This window comes from Amphiura filiformis, chromosome 11, assembly GCF_039555335.1.
Source record: "Amphiura filiformis chromosome 11, Afil_fr2py, whole genome shotgun sequence".
In the NCBI taxonomy this organism is placed as follows: Eukaryota; Metazoa; Echinodermata; class Ophiuroidea; order Amphilepidida; family Amphiuridae; genus Amphiura; species Amphiura filiformis.
In genome coordinates, this window is record NC_092638.1 from 27,491,930 (window position 1) to 27,509,835 (window position 17,906).

At 36.8% G+C, this 17,906-nt stretch overlaps 1 protein-coding gene across 1 annotated transcript; it reads left to right on the plus strand.

Annotated features, from left to right (window-relative positions):
• Positions 1–938: 938 nt before the first annotated feature.
• LOC140163610 (sodium-independent sulfate anion transporter-like) lies at positions 939–17,625 on the plus strand. The gene is made up of 12 exons (XM_072186924.1): positions 939–1,133; positions 2,159–2,375; positions 3,155–3,320; positions 5,200–5,254; positions 8,238–8,334; positions 9,893–10,044; positions 11,264–11,336; positions 12,398–12,448; positions 12,950–13,010; positions 15,143–15,339; positions 16,682–16,884; positions 17,365–17,625. Exons 1-12 carry the CDS (start codon positions 939–941, stop codon positions 17,623–17,625), a joined length of 1,728 nt encoding a protein of 575 aa, XP_072043025.1.
• The last annotated feature ends 281 nt before the right edge of the window (positions 17,626–17,906 follow it).

Here is a 17,906-nt window from a genome sequence, read left to right on the forward strand (position 1 = left end):
TTGATGTAAGCATCATGTCACAACGGTATTTTTATTCGCCGAAGAGGGCGCTTTTCTCTTGCACAATTTTTTTTGAGACAGGCTGTAGAATGGCTTCAAATTTCTTTGGATTTTTTTTCAAAATAAGTAACAAAATCACTTATAAAGGAAAGTGGCTATTCAAATTGAAAAGGGGTCCTTGGATGACAGATCAAATGGAAAAATAGGGGGTCTTCGGGTGACAGAACATGTGTTCGTAAACAAATATGGGGTCTTTGGGTGACAGCTACGCTGAAAAAAGGGGTCTTAACAGCCCTACATACGCGTCACCTCCAAAGTGGGAGTGCACCCCCGGGGGGGCCTGCCCCTTCAACAAAACATGACAATTGTTCTTCATCAATAAAGCTAGAACTCCGATTGGCTTGTTGCAGGGGAGCAGAGTACCCCTGACAATCTCCTCTCCTCTCCTCTCCTCTCCTCTCCTCTCCTCTCCTCTCCTCTCCTCTCTCCTCTCCTCTCCTCACCCCTCCGCTCCTCTCCTCTTACATCCTCTCCTCTCCTAGAGAGTCCCTCTCCTCTCCTCTCTTCTCATCTCCTCTCCCCTCCCCTCCTCTCCTCTCCTCTCCGATCTGATCCTCTCCGATCCGATCTGATCCGATCCGATCCAATCCGATGACATACATATACCCGTCACTCCATATACATGTAGGAGTGCCCCATGCTTTACACATATGTACCAACTGCCAACTCTCCTGTCTCTCCTACTAATCGATTTCCTGAGAAAGCGGTTCACTATGTATATCATTACGTTACACTGCCCCTTCAAATTATGATAACTGCTCTCCATCGATATAGCTAGAACTCCGATTGGCTTGATGCAATTGATCTTCCAGCCAATCAAGAATCTTTTCACCACGGCATGCAGTGCTTATTATTTACAGCTAAACCTACACACCACCATGGAGAGCGTGCAAAATGTCATCTCGAGTTATTGCTCAATGGATTCCTGGAAGCGTAGAGTACCAATTTTGAACTGGTTGCCCAAGTACCAGTTAAATTACACCGTCAGCGATGCAATTGCCGGGTTGACTGTAGGAATGACCATAATACCACAAGGATTAGCATATGCTAGTATTGCTAAACTTAGCATTGAGGTTTGTATAAAGAAAATTGTTCCTATTTTTCGATCCTAATCCAAATGATATCCAATTTGATAACTAAAAATTAATGTACTTTCATCTTATTTTCTATTTTGTTCAACGGTATGACTTTATGATATTGCCCATCTTCTCTGTTCATGGTGGTATTATATCGCCTCTCTGATCGCAGTGTATAGACCACTTGACATCATTGTTTATCAACAAAGGCGAAGGACCTGTCTATTGATATGCTTGAACGAACGGCTACACTGTTCAATGGCTTTCTTGTACTATATGAAATGTGGAGGGCGATTTAAAGTGCACGTGCCCTGTGCAAACTACGATGCGTACGCACACCTGACTGCATGGAATTTTGGAAATTGCCATAATTCGCGCGCATATACTGTCGGCAATGACGTCACATGTCAAGTGGTCTATAATCTTAGTATCTGTACTAAGGATCTTAGTATCTGTATCGTTGACTTTGATCGTTAGCCTTTTCGGTATAAGCAATTGCGTGTAGACCTGTGATGTCGTCACGCCAATCCGCACATGTGCACACCGGCGCGGCGTGACCCGGGGGCGTGACGTCAAATGACGGTATCTCAGGTCTACCCGCAAAGGCTTGTGGGATTTACCGAAAAGGTCAATTAACTTCTGAATACAATACCGGTCAAACATTCAAAGGAGAAGTTCCACAAATTTTGATTTGTGTTATTCTTTAGTCAATATGCTGAAAGCAATTAGTAACTGTCAAAAGAGGTTTCCGTTCATTTTAAGGCGAAATAACAACGTAAAGCGAAAGAAATGTCACAGGCTATGATTGGCTGGACCATTATATCAATTCAAACATTAAGTCCCCCAAATGTCGAATACGACAAGCATGCATCTAGTGTTAACATTAAAAATATGTCGAAAACTCAGGTGTGGGAAGAAAACCAATTTCATATCATAAGAAAAGCAGATTATGGCTTTAAGTCATTTTTTCATGTATAATTATTAGATTTTTGGTCATATTCTCATTCCCTGTCTCCCTTCAGTATGGTTTGTATTCAGCCTTCATGGGATCTTTTATGTACTTCTTCCTGGGTACCTCAAAAGACGTCTCTGTGGGCCCAACTGCCATTGTTTCTTTGCTGGTTGCGACATACGGCAAATCTTTGGGCGATGGTTCGGGTCTCAACGACCCATCATATGCAGTGACACTTGCCTTCTTTTGTGGGTTGGTGCAGTTTCTTTTAGGGGCGTTACATTTAGGTAAGTTTTATTTCCGTGTGCACTAATATGTAAAGTGACATGCATGTGCGGCCGCAACATTCAACGTGGGACTGAGCCATTCGGGGAAAATATTGTGTGAAAAATAGGGGTATTTCCGAGGCAAAAGCTCAAAATTAAGATGTCTTTCAGGGATAATTGAGAAAAAAGGTGTCTTTGGTGCAAAAAAGAGATGTTTTGGTGAGGATGTTGTTTAAAAAGGGGCTCTTTGAGTGACAAATCGGAAAAATATGGGATATAACATAGGGGTCATTGGGTGCAGCTGACATGATAAGCTGCAAGGAATACAATCATTCGTGTAAGTTTATCGCCTTATGTAGCATTGTTTATCTTGGGAGGTGACTGAGATCGGTCGATCGATCGATCGATCGATCAATCGATTGATTGATTGATTGATTGATTGATTGATTGATTGATAATTGAGTTATAATTGGTGACTGATTGAGTGAGTGTGAGATATAATTGGTAATTGATTGAGTGTGAGTTATAATTGGTGATTGATTGATTGATTGATTGATTGATAGATTAATTGATTGATTGATTGATTGATTGATTGATTGAGGGTGAGTGATTCAGTGTGGGGTGAGTGAGTGAGGGTGAGTGGGGGAGTGAGTGAGCAAATGAGTGGATGAGACCGGGGTGAGATAATGAGTGACTGCAGGGAGTCAGATTGAGTCAGTGAATGATTCAGTGTGTCAGCCAGTCAGTGAAAGCAACTTTTGCAACTGATTTACATTCTCGATATCTATACTGGATAACAGGTTCACTAACAGGCTTCATATCTAATGCCGTCATTATGGGGTTTACGTTTGCGTCTGTGATAACCATAGGATTTGGACAGGTCAAAAACGTTCTTGGTATATCATTTGATTCCAGTGGATTTATCGACGATTTAAGATATACTTTCCAATATATTACGGATACAAAGTAAGTAATAACATACTAATTTTTTAATTGGCACCAAGTAATGTCTATTACCTAACTAGAATGTACCACAGTGACTTTCATTCATAGAATTCCCAAAAAGAATTCGAGAAAGTCTACAGAAGTCCGCCATGTTGCTCATGATAATATGAAAATCTATGTAACGCTCCTGCTAAACTGAGATACTAATTGTCTTTCGACCTCTTTCGTTTCTTAAAATACCCAAGATACACTATTTTTGGGAAATGCGCGACCATACATGACAATCCAATACAGTCTTTACCTTTTCATAATTGACCTTTTCGGTAAATCCCATAATTCTTTGCGGTTATACCTGAGATGTCGTCACGCCGATGCGTACATCGTTACCGCGCACCTCACGGTTTTCAAATGCGCAGTAACGATGTTCGCTGAACGATGTTCACATCGGCGTGATGTCAAATGACGACATCTCAGGTCTAACCGCAAAGAATTATGGGATTTACCGAAAAGGTCAACTATTGATAAGTATTACTGGTGCTTTAAGTTTTATATGGTCATGTTTTTTATACTGGGACCCTAAAAAAGGTGGTGCTGTCACATTTTGCTAGATCGTTTTGTCTTCTTATTCCTATATTTTTGCTAAAATTCATCATGAACAAATGGTTTTGGTCTTATTTTGAAGATAAATTATTAATCTAATGAATTAATAACAAATACAATTAAATAAATGTATTAATTAATTACTACAGCTTAATTAAGTTAATTAGTCAGGGGTGGTGCCGGAAGTGGAGGAGCCGGAAGCGGAGGAGCTCTATGTAAATCCAATGGGAAGTTGGTGTGCATTAATAAAATTCATGCACTTTGGTGCCTAGTAGAAGTAAAAATGCAGTTTCATAGTTTTATCTTATTTTTTTAACTTTCAAACTATAATTGCTTAATAGTTAATCTTAATAAACTTTAGTAATTAAGGATTTAACAAGCTTTTAATTAATGCAGTGGAATATGTGTTTCATGCAATTCAATAGAATTCAGGATATAGGATAGGTTTTAATAAATAGATGGACTTTTAAATTGTTTTATCTTTGAAATATCTATAAATATGTCTTCTCAAAGGAGATTATTACAGTCAAAGGATTAATCTGATGACATATTGATCTCTGGTTATTGTTAAATAGTTTGTTGATGTAGGCTTTAGAATTATGCATGTATATGCCTATGTACCATTGTTACAAATTACTTTATATTGATTTTTGGAACACCCTTTATGGGAATTAAATGTTTAAATGCGATATTATAGCAATTCTTTAAACTATTTTGAACATATTTTCCAAATTCAAAGTGCATTTGATTACAAATGCTACAATTAATGACCCTTTTACATTAAATTAAGCAATTTAAATACAACTTTTTTAATACCTTGTATAACACAATGGGCTTAACAAATATGGTGCAAACTATATATTTAATGAAAGGGCTAATAGCATACATTCCAAATATCAAGTTCATTTTCCAATTTAATATACTATGTAGAAATATTGGAGTGGTAAAGAAATGTTATTTTTTTGGTACTTTTCATTGGAATCACCCTGTATATTTTTTGGCACACCCTGTATATCCATTCAAACTTTACAGATTTGTAATCCTGACAATATATGCTTTCTTAAAATGTATAACTTTACATAGTTTAGGTGAAAACTTTTTGAAATATAATCAGAAATACAAAAAAGGAGTTGATTTTTGACAAATTGCAAGATGTGACACAATTGGGTCCCACCTCAAAAAACATGACCATATATTAAAATTACGTGGTACGGAAAATAGCTAAAAACTATTATCGATTCAATACACTCATTTCAATACATAGGCTATAATGATTTTTGTGTTTATCATTTATCTTCAGTCCATGGGATCTTCTCCTTGGTGTTGGCTGCATGATAGCTCTGTTGCTTCTTGAGGTATTTCTAATGATATTATTAAATAGTAACAGCGACGGTCTTCACGTTAAGCCGTCGGTCCCTTGTACAGAGAGCCATACCTGTGCATGTATCTTGCAGTCGCTTTCGAAAAGTGTAGGGTTTAACCCCTGAATGTTCCCAACCCGTCCCACCGCACTCAACGGAAATATGCTTCATAAGAGAAGCTCTCTTGGGTTATTCAATGTTGACAACCAGAACAAATCAAAGCAATTCCAGACCTAGAATTGCATTGTGAAAACAGAATTAAGGTTGGAATTGTTTGGACTTTTTAACTAATAGTCTTGATCTCCACCGCCTGGAATTGAACCCGGGACCTCTAGGCTGATTAGGGGTCTGCGCCGTTATCTATCTAGAGCTTCGTCCCTGAATTATACTAAATGGTTTATATTTCATATTATAAATAATAAATAATATTAAATATTTCAAAGACATCTTTGTTCGCAATAGGCACTATTGCTAAATATAAATGGATGGAAAGTAGTTTTACCATCACCAAAAGATACACGGACTACTTAGTACGTACGTTCTCCTTTCTCTGCAATATCCATATGTGACCAGCTCCAACTTGACAAAACCCGGAACAAGTCGCCAGGCATGCTTTTGAGTTAAAGGCATTTAAAGATGACATTCCAATACAAAAAAATCATATTTTGGAATTCATAATTTAATGGTATTTGACTGTGGGACTAAGTGGACTTTCAAATCCTTAAAAGTACTTACTAAAATGAGGGTTATTTAATCAATATTTATCAATTGAACTATACATGATAATCCCTATTCAATCCTGTGAAAGGCAGGAAACTATTTAGCCCATTACTCAGAATAGCAATTTGGCAAAAATATCAAGGTATCATTTACAAAATTATCCATATCTTGGAAAGTATTGATACTGTGTGTATAATTTTGGTATCATTTTAAAGCTTATTGTCTATAGTGCTTACATTTTTATTCAAATTATGAAATGTCAAAAATGCGACTTGTTCCTGGTTTTGTCAGAACGGTTCACATATATAATCAGTTGATACATTTGTCATATACTTGGACATAGAATGAGAGTTCAAAGTCGAAAAGCACCAGTAATAATTGTGAACGAATAAACCAACATTGTCTATAATTAATACAGAAACGAACTTTATGGTATAAAGATAAGTTTGATTTGATCTTTAGACTTTTGACAGCCTAATTGAAGTGCTAAATATAGGCCTACCATAAACTTGGTAAATAGTATCGTTCTTTATATAATAAAAAGCAACGTATAGGCCAGAGACGAAGATTAGGTATAGGTCTATATTTTCCATTCAGACGTTTTCACGTATTTTTTTGTGGGACCCGAGACCACATCAGATAAATCGAATTTCATTCTGAATATACGAGGAATGTCCTTGTGATATCAAATAATTTTGATTTTTTTGAAATTTGCGATATAATACACACATTATGGCAAATTATAAAAACTTGATATTTTTTAAATTTAACAGTCCTTTAAGTAAATTGTATAAATCTAATCATATTATGTACTTAAAGGGATGAACATTTTGATCTTTCGTAATGAAGATATAGATTTTGTAAACCATTTGGGCAATAATTATTGTGTACAATTTTAGTTTGAAAAATCCGAAAATCGGTTAAATGAAGGCCCAAGTTTTCACTATTATTGTTACAGTATAAATTATTGCTTTAGATTAAACATCTAGTGTTGGGTGTCCAAAGCAGAATCGAAAATGTGTGTTTTTTATCCATACACAGGGGGGTTGGACAATCTTGCAAAATGAAAGGCCAATTCACTGAAAACTGATGATTTTTCCGTCTTTGCGCCAGAAATTGTCACCCCCACATACCCCCACACACATACCCCCACATATAACCCTGGTCTGCACCTTGTCTACAGAGTTGACAGTTCAGATAGTCTCTTATCTACATGAGAGATGGTGGCTCTAAAAAGAGCAGGTTCCTCATTCCTACTGAAGATTTAGTGGCTCTGAAAAGAAAGCCGAAATATCTGATTTCTCCCAATGTCAGGGAAAACAGAACGAAAAATATTATTTTGTTTTGTAAGATGCGCTATATCTCAGTCCTTATCCTTAAGTTCGATCTGACCGGGAAAAACATTACAATTCAATTCAATCAATTATCAGAACAAATTTTACATTCAGTGCTCTGTAACCCACCATTGCACAGTATTTTTGTGGGACCTGAGAGTACATCCGGTACACCAAATTGCATTCTGAATACGAGGATGGTCCTGCTGATAGGCCCTATCAAATAATTTTGAAATTCGCGAGATAATACAAATTGTATACAAAAATTGTTTAAAATTGACATTTAGCAGTCCTCGAAGTAAACGTAAATCATAATGATATTAGTTAAAGTGTATGTTGATGGCATGTAAAACTGTAGTCTTTTTTTAAGTAAAGGTGAGCAATGATGGCGCTTTTTATCGTAAATCTTGTTTGCATCTTTATCAAGGGTAGATACTTGTAAAATGAATTAGAACATCAGAAAAAAGCCTAACAAATGGCAAGGAAATGTTCAAAAAACTTTTTTTATTATAAAATGTAAGGAATAATTCATATTATTTGGCTAATTTAAATTTTCAAAATATGTAAATAGCGCCCTCAGTTTTCACACAAATATACAGTTTATAGAACAAAAACACAAAAAAGTAGAAAAGATGAATAATTTGATATAGAAATGAAAATCTATGTTAAAAATAGCTAAATATATGTGTATGTATATGAATGGGATAGCTCTTGGTATTTTCCAGGTCTATAGAATCGAACACTGTATGTTTTGTTAGAAAAATTCATACACATTAAACAACATCACGAAGTTTCTAAAGACCTAGATTTATAACATTATAAAGTACCTAGCTGCGACTTCCATGCGCGGCGCGAGCGTGACCTGTGAAACTTGACGGCGCGGCAACTCCAGTTGATATTAATGTTCTTCTTTTTTTCCTCAGCATTTAAAATCCAGCTCTACGGAGTGGGAGAAGGAGGACTATGTACCCACAATGCCTCAGAATGGAATATGGAAGTTCTTATGGTTCGTGGGAACTGGTATGTGTGGGGAGTGTGAGGGGGCACGATGTGTATGGCAAGCCATTAGGGTCATAACGTCATAAGCTTCTCCGTGTAGAGGGGTGCATGGGTGTGCCCTAAACTCATAACAGTATAGAGGCCATGTCGGCAAAAATGCTCTATTTAACGGTTTCGTAGGACAGATGTTTCAAATGGACAAATCATATATCAAAATGTTTAGAAGAGACTTGAGAATCTTTTCTGCCATGTTCTTAATTTGTAACTCACGCGTTATATTCCGTTTCCGTGGCAACCGTTACGCTATTTAAGGATTATTGTTCCTTTTTACCCTAAAATGCTACATTTTAACTAGGGATTTCTTTAAAATTAAATGAAGTTTTCATATTTGGTAAGCAGAACACATAACACATGGATTTTAATACTTATTAAATATGGGTGATTCCATAAATGAGAAGGCCAACTTGTGACATGCACTTTTTAGACCTGAATTCTAAAAGTAGCACTGAGTTGTTGCTCTCATAGTACAATTTAGTGGTTCAGTTTAGTAAATTCCCTTAATTGGTGACATTTTGAAACATTTTCTTTAAAAAATAACTATACTGGTTCAAATCACCTTGCATTTTGTAAAAATTATAACTTCAAGAATCACATGGTAAATGGGACACCAAAATTCAAATACCAATACATCTCTAGAAATTAACCATTCCTATTCAAATTTCTTATTATTTTATGTTACTATGCAGTTTTTGGACCTGGGAAAACCAACAAATCACATACAAACTTATTTGCTCCATTTCTTAAAATGTGTAATGAATTTGACCAATTTCTTTTTGGTAGCTGATTTAAATACTGCACCAGCATTAATTAAAACTGAATTTTATATTTTTGATAAAAAACTTAGCATAAAAGTTCACATGGTAAATTTTTGGTGGGACACAAAAGGGCTTCGTAATGTGGTAAATAACATTTGATTAAGTAACCAGTTTAAATCTATCAGTTTCAAGGAAAGTACAAGTATTTTAATTGCATGGTTTCACGCGTAAAAAGTGGGACACCAAAATTTACACGTGAAACCTTTTTGTCAAAAAGCCTGTATTTTGACAATGTGTTAATATGAATCCAAATAGTGATTTTATTTTTAATTTAGTACATTTTGGTAACAAGAAAAACCAGAAAGGAACATATAAATATAAAAAATGAAAGAGGTACAGGTTATCATAATCACCTGTCTTTTTATGTCACAATAAAAAGGCAAAAAATTACCTATTTTTCACATTTTTGTTAAATTTTCATTACCTTTTATGATTTTCAACCAAATTCAAAGTATTTCATTTTATGCATATTGATAGTAGCAACATAAAAATCATAAATCTTTGGGATATTTTCATGTAAATATGCTTAAAATGTGTAATGAGGTTCCACCATCCTGCATTTTTCTATTGGCCTTCACATTTATGGAATCACCCATATGATATGAAGTTTCACGTTTCGTGTCTTAAAGCTGACATTAAAAATATTGGAATTCTTACTATACTTATCATTGTTATTTTTGTTGTACTGTCTGATTTCATTTCAGCCCGTAATGCAATCATTGTACTGCTAACAGGTCTCATTGCATGGTCTCTCGATGAAGGTGGTTTGTCCGAATATATCACCATAACAGGCGAGGTCACAGAAGGATTACCTAAGCCTAAAGTGCCCGATTTTACTGCTCCTGACTTACTTGAGGTACAGGTTTTCATTTAGAAATAAACTGAATTAAGGAGTACTTTGGATAATATTTTGATACGTTCGTTTAAACCCAAGAACTACGAGCGGGGTGCACCATTTTTCATCCGTCATAAACGGATTCGTTGGAGTCCATGATACACAGCTCGTGGTGAAAATGGTCCGGCGACAGGCTGTTAGAGATCTGTGGAGACTTCCACCGAAAGACAAGCGTAACACCTCTTCTGAATCAGCTGCAATAATAGCCACTAGAAGAGTGATGTCTCAATGCACAATGCTTTATAAAATCCACCATTGTCTACTTAACATCAGCTTTCCGCCAAACCTTCAAGCTTCACCCAACCTTTGGAAGATCGCACAAACTACACTACCTTCCAGTTTTGGCTACCCGCAACACCTATACAAAACTCTTTCTTTGTGAGGACAATTCCAACTTGACAGGCTACCTGCGTTGCAGCACGATCTGTCAACGTTTTCCAGGCCATAGCTCTGCCAGCAATGAGAGTCTTGCAGCCTACTGCTACTCACCAAAATCATCTAATCAGCTCTGTAATTTTTTTTACTCGCACCGTTTATTATTCTGCACTCTGAACAGTTTCTGTACATTTTTATGAGCATCATCACTTTACTCCTTGAAGACTTTTAAGACTAAACAAAATGTGCGTCTTAACGCCCAAACGACTAAAGCTAATCGTAGATCCATCCTGTCCGATTATTTTACCCCGGCACCTTATCCGGGGATAGGATCGACCATTAAAAATGATTACAGAGTTGGTGAGGCCCACCATAGTATTCTACAGTAATATCCGTATGGTTTTCATTTCGCTCTTGTAAAATTATTTCAAGACTTTTTACTTGTTTCTTAGTTTGAAATAGTCCTTTTGTATTTATGAGAAAATTCGGTGAAAATCCCATGTTCGTAGATTTTTAGCCGAAAATCAATTTTGCATAAACTTTTCGTACATAGCCAGTATTTTCCAATTTTGAAAGGTTGCGCTCACTTTATGACGTCATATCGACATTGTGTGGAGAATGTGTGTACTTATTTTGGTATCACTGGATAGAGGAGACTCGTAGCTATACTATATGACGTTTATAATTGAAAATTAGGGCTCTTCGTAGTCCGTGTTACAAAATATGGTTCAGTAGTAGATTAAATTTGATTCATATTCAAATAAAATAACAAATATATTTCTTTCCTTTCTGTATTATTCTGAAGGTATTGAGTATTGCAATTGGTTTTGTACCACTTATTGCTTTTCTGGAAACAATAGCCGTAGGAAAGTCTTTTGGTAAGTTTCTAGTGAGTAAAATTTCAATACATAACAATACTTTCAGTTTCTGTTGTCTGATTTCCTATCAAAATGGGAGGTATCAAACTGCTAAGAACCAATAAGATTGCAAGAACGTTCTGAAGTGTTCATATCCCTGGTTTAAGAATAAGAAATGTCAATTAAGTTTGTGATTTTAGTGGTATGAAACAGAAACCGAATGTATTGTTATGTAATGCGAAAAACTTGACACGAGCCATTGTGCCTCTTTAGGTTTTCCTATTGTAACTGTCATTGTTAATTTCATTATAGTAAGTCCCATTGTTTCTTGTTGAACCTTTGGCTGCGATTTTAGTTTTAGTGGTCGTTTTATACCACTCCTTTGCACAGTTCTCGCAGCCAAAGATTCAACAAGAAACAAAATTGACTTCATTCTTATTCAACAAAAATGGAATGGCTGCATACCAAACTCACGGTTGTTGCTCGAGAAATTCCTGAATATTGGCACTACCCCTGCGGGGCTCGTGCATTGAAAGCATCAACATCTCAGCGCAAGTGTGTAAGTTCAATATTATTTCTCAACCCACAAATAATTCATTCAATCTTAGAAACACACACAGCCAATCAGAAAAGCCGTTAGAAAAATACGGCTTTTCTGATTGATGATTTTTGATATTATTTCATCAACTTACACGTACACTCTTATAGTTTTTGCCACCATAAACAAATTATGATGTTCTTATTGCGCTCATTATAACAATTGCGTAATATTGCAGTATAACTTCGATATTTCTATAGAGGCCCTGCATGAAATTATCGATTGGCTCCAAACAAAGGATTTGAGCAGGTGTCCTTCACCGTAGTTATGGCGGAGTGCAGTCCATTCAATCAAATGCTGTCATCAACCTATTTGATCGTAGTGCAGGGTTATGTGTGTGAGACGAACTGTCACGGTAGATTGCAATGATGCTTTTGTTGAATGCATTTGAGTAGTCCGCCATATTTACGGGATGATACGTCACATGCAAGGCCTCTATTATGTTTTGTTGTTGTAAAAATGCACTTCTTTTATTTTCCTTCAGGTCGTCAAAACTCATACAAAGTGGATTCTAATCAAGAGCTTATAGCATTAGGTAATGAAGTATAGAACATACACTCTAAAAACGTTGGTTAAGGTATAAAGTGATCAACTTGGGGTAAAATGTGACATTGTAATCAATTCACAGGTGAACAACCAAAAGATTTAAATATATTTTACCCAATGTTGAGTACAATTTACCCAACCAACTATTGATTAATGATGCCCAATATTATGTAAAATTTGCCCACTGATGGGTAACATTTTGCCCGAACGTTTTACCCAACTCATTTTTAACCAGCGTTCTGAGGATGTACAATAATTGAGATACTGAGTTTGAATTGTTATTTATCTTCATATTCTTCATGTGGGTGGGGTCGAACACTGAGTTTTATACTCTCTACGTCAATACAAGGAGTGTGACAAATTGAAATCCATACACCCCCTATGGAAAACATGACCTTAATCTACCCCCCCCCCCCCCCCCCCCACCACCCCACCCCCCCGTTAAATGACTGCATAGGCGTATTTAGATTTATTTGTTTACAACCGACAGGTGTTGGCAACTTAGCGGGTTCATTTTTTCAAGCATACCCAACAGGAGGTGCTTTTTCAAGGTATGTATATATGAGCTTACTTTGAATGTGTGAAATAGAAGAAATACTTTGTAAGAGGTCCCCAGTTCAGTCCTAGTTCAAATAGAACTTCATTGGAAGGATGATCTACCCGATTCTTTTAACACCCTGCTCTGGGCATAATATACAGGAAACTTGAAAACCCACTGAATTTCTAAAGTTAAGAAAACTGGAGGAAGTTTTTACTTCATCGGTTTTTTTCCTGATGCTGAGTTTGATTCGGTTATAATATGAATTAATTCTTGGGCCAAAGGTGATTTTTTTTTAAACAAAATCATCATAATTCATGATCATAGTGCGTAACTTCTAACAAAAAGTAATCATATTCATTTCATTGTGTTTTTTATTTTCAGACTATTGAAATTGTGAAATTCGTCATCAACGTAAAATGCTCAAAACCATCAGTCATGTCAGTTCATCTTCACGTCTCACCAAAAGAAGAACCATTTCCATGTCACAGACTCGGATCGATGGATAGAGTTTTGCCATCCCTGTCAATAAAATCTTCATCAAGTTCATCTGTTAGGACACTGCTCTTTCACCCAATGAATATGTTTTTACATGCTTGTCATGTCCATTGAATATGTTGGGTACACAATCTCTTACTCCGCATCTTTGAGGTCAAATTATGAGCTGCGATTGTTGAAAAGATGAGATGAGAGTATTTTGGCACATAGTGTCCGCAACCTCAAAATAGTTAACGTTGGATAGCAAAATCGGCGGCATTTTTCCATTCATGTCCACGACTACCCAAAAAGCAAAAAATCGTTTTTCCAATTATTACATTGGCAGCTAAAGTCTGGTGGTCAGGTCAGTATTGTGACCATTATGCTGGATCATCCTGGCAACATTCAAATTATTCCACAAAGTACAAGATTGCTTATTTTTGTTTCATGATTTTGAGGAATAATAGGCAACACCGTTTTGTTTTGGTGCGAGTTTGTCAGCCAAGGGACAAGATAGAGATTATGTTGGATGCTACTTTTCTCGCCCTACAACCACGGGTTGGGTGAACTATATATAGATGAAGGTTTGTTTGGTTCGCTGTCCAGGCGGAAGCAAAATCACTAATCTACTCTGCAGCCTACACTACACGAACTAGAATAACCGATCAACTTCAAACTAGGATGGTAATAGGATATGGTGGCCCTGGTGTAGGGTGATAGGGTATGGTGACCCAGGGTCGGGTGACAGGGTAGGGTGGCCCGGTGTAGGGTGATAGGGTAGGGTGGCCCGGTGTAGGGTGATAGGGTAGGGTGGCCCGGGTAGGGTGATAAGGTATGGTGACCCAGGGTAGGGTGATAGGGTATGGTGGCCCTGGTGTAGGGTGATAGGGTGTGGTGGCCCAGGGTAGGGTTATAGGGTATGGTGGCCCAGAGTAGGGTTATAGGGTATGGTGGCCCGGGTAAGGTGAAAAACATTGAGGGCGTCCTCAAATGTTACAATATGGCTTCAAATTTAGGTTTGCCGATATGTTCAATCCTGCATTCGAAGGAACGAGTTGAAATATGTCAAAAGGAGACACTTTTGGGCAGGTTATCAATTTTGAGATTTTTACATATCTTAAATATAGAGATATTTTGCTCCACAACGCCGTTTTCCCCAATGAAATCGGACATTCCTAAGCGAAGATATTGAGTCCGTAAGTTATGGTATTATAAAATTGGAAATTGAGATATCGGCCTTTAAAAATATTATTGACAATGTTGAGTGTAGGAATTACCTTGAAAAATGTCTCAAAAAATGCAAGATGCCAGTTATATTCCGGTCTAAAACTATCAGACAATATTTTTTAACAGTAATAACATCACAAATTCGCAGCAAACCCAAATTGTGAAAAAAATCACCCCGGACAGATTTTTGGCTATTTCTCCATTTACGATCCTGCCCAAAAGTGTCTCCTTTTGACATGATACGTCACATATAATTTTGAGTCAATCAAATCCTGTTTTCAATATAAATGCTGGTTAGTCCGAGTCAAACACTATGGATAGATGTCTATTGCAAGAATCGGCAGTCTCAACAGCTCTCAACCATCATAACATGATAAACTTACAACCTTTATAGAGGTGTCCGATGTCCATCTCATTTGACTGTGCTTTATCTCATTTCAGGAGTGCTATACAATCTCAGTCTGGTGCTAAGACTCCTGCTGCAGGTGTCGTCTGTGGTGCTGTAGTATTGATAGCATTGGCATTCGTCACACCAGCATTCTACTTCATCCCTAAGGCAGCACTTGCCGCCGTCATTATTATGGCATTAGTCAGAATGATCAATATCCAGTCGATTGTTAACTTATGGATAATACGAAGTAAGTGATTTTGAACCCAGCTGACAGATTGAACACTACCTACCGATCTAATATTGCCTCTGATTGATCAATTACATGATATCTTCACTTTAATCACCAATCAGAATAGCTCAGAATGGAGCTTTGCAAATAATTCACCCTAATTTTTTTGCGTGGTGAAATTTTTCTAACAATGTTGCTGATTGGTCCAATTGATAATGAAAACTTCTTTTTTGGCCAATCAGCAGGTAGTTCTCATGGGGTTAAACGCTAACTTCTGTGCATACGCCAGATAAACCAATAATCAAAATCAGCCTATGCTACTTGACTGATTCTCAATCGACTTACATGCCGTACACGTACGCGTTAGTGTAAGAAAGTACAAACCTCTCATATATCTCCCTATGCACCCATAGGTCTTAGGCACTGTTCAATATTTACACCTCAAGTCTTCGGTCACAACATAGTCCTTCATCAGGAGACTGCAACCGATCGAAGTTCAGAATCAGTGACCTTTTGGACACTTGACTCCAAAACTTGGTCATACACTCTTGGTAGCTTGTATCGGCCCCTGTCGCGCGGTTGAGTAATGATTGGTTGACTCTGATATAAATTGACTCCTTCACACCCCTTTCAAAGTATCTGGCGTCCCGGTCAAGAATTATGACTTTATCCAAATCAACTTGATATCCGAATTGGTCTTTTGACAAACCTACGAAATACAAGAAAGCTAAATCCGAAAACAGCAACAACAACAATACAATTAATGTTGAGACTAAAGGACAAGTAGTTCTACCCTGCGTAAAGGGAATTTCCTTACGAAGCCTTACGAAGAATTTACAGCAGCTACGGAATCAGAGTTTGTTTTAAACCCATTCAAACTCTGCGGCAGTTACTTGTCTCACCCAAAGACAAACTCGAGTAGAAAAACATTACTGGACAAGAGTATTACATCCCCTGTCAGGTGAAAAAGGAGTCAGTGTTCGGAATCTCATATTGGTGAGACGGGAAGATCATTAGAGACCAAATTCCGTTACTTGACCGGAAGATACTTTGAAATGGGTGTGAAGGAGTCCATTTTCATCAGAGTCAACAACTATCACTCAACCGCGACGGGGGCCGATACAAGCTACCAAGAGTATACGATCAAGTTTTGGGGTCAAGTGTCCAAAAGGTGAATAATTCTGAACGTGGGTTGCCAGTCTCCTGATGAAGGTTGAGACCGAACATTTGAGGTGCGTCTTATTTTTTTGTTGAGATCATAGGTCCACCAACACAGATGAACCTTCATGCTAGTATCATCATTTTTTATCGTTTTAAATATCACAATTGTACTAAAAAATTAACCTTATTTCATTTTTAGGGGTTGATCTTGTCCCATTTGCTGTGACATTCATCTTATCCTTAATAATGGGAGTTGAATACGGCACATTGATTGGTGTAGGTGTAGATCTCATTATATTATTATACCCCATGGCCAGGCCTGGCATGGATGTTATCAATCCGTCTGTAACAGAGAGCAGTAAATACGACGAGGAACGACCGGAAACGGAAGAAGAAAAGAAGGTTAGTAAAAATGATAAAGTTGTCGAATGCAGACGACAAGTTTTTTAAAAAATTCAGAAATTTCAGAATTTCACATTTTTATGACCATATTTGGAATCAGCATAAAAAATGCATTAAAATGAGTACAAACAAGCATAGTATTGGTTCAGTGGTTCTTAAGATAGCTCTTGATATTTTCAGAAACTATCTCAAATCTTGGATTTTTTATGTTGAAGCCCATTGCTTAGCACGCGGAGCATTATTATTTTGTGGCCATATGACTATCATATCAATAATTTATTGATCCAAAATTCATTATCCGAGGAAGGGTTTTGTTTATTGCTACAGACTATTTGAGCCAGGATTGGCGTACCTCAAGGTTCAATTTTAGGTCCACTGTTATTGTATATATTGTTATCTATATAGTGAACATTTTTTTCCAATTACGACATCACGATATCAATACGACATTGTTAACCATGTGTCACTGCCTTCTTTTAGAGTTATTCCGGAGGTACTCCAACGGTGGTTGTCAAGGTCGACAGAAGTATGAGGTACCCAGCGTCTGATTACATTGTTGATAAATTAACAGAGATACGCGAAGCAAGAGAGTATGCCAGGCATGTTGTAGTAGATTTTACTTGTGTTACTGGAATAGACAGTACCATGGTTGAGGTAGGTGGGAATAGAATTCACCCTTGTGTATTTGTTTGTTTGTTTGTTTGTTTGTTTGTCCTTATTTCTTACTTAATTATCCTTTAACCTGCCTTGCTTTCTTTTCTTGCTATCATCCTTTCTTTCATCAATTCCTTCTCATTTGGTATTGATTGGTATGTTGATTGATTGATTGATTGATTGATATTATTAAGATTGATTGATTGATATGGATTAAGATTGATTGATTGATTGATTGATTGAATCAGGTTGATTGATTGAATCAGGTTGATTGATTAATTAATTGATTTTTATTTTATTTCTCAATTTCTTTTTTTCATCTTAAAAATTGATTCAATTTTATCATGTCTATTAATAGTATCATCATT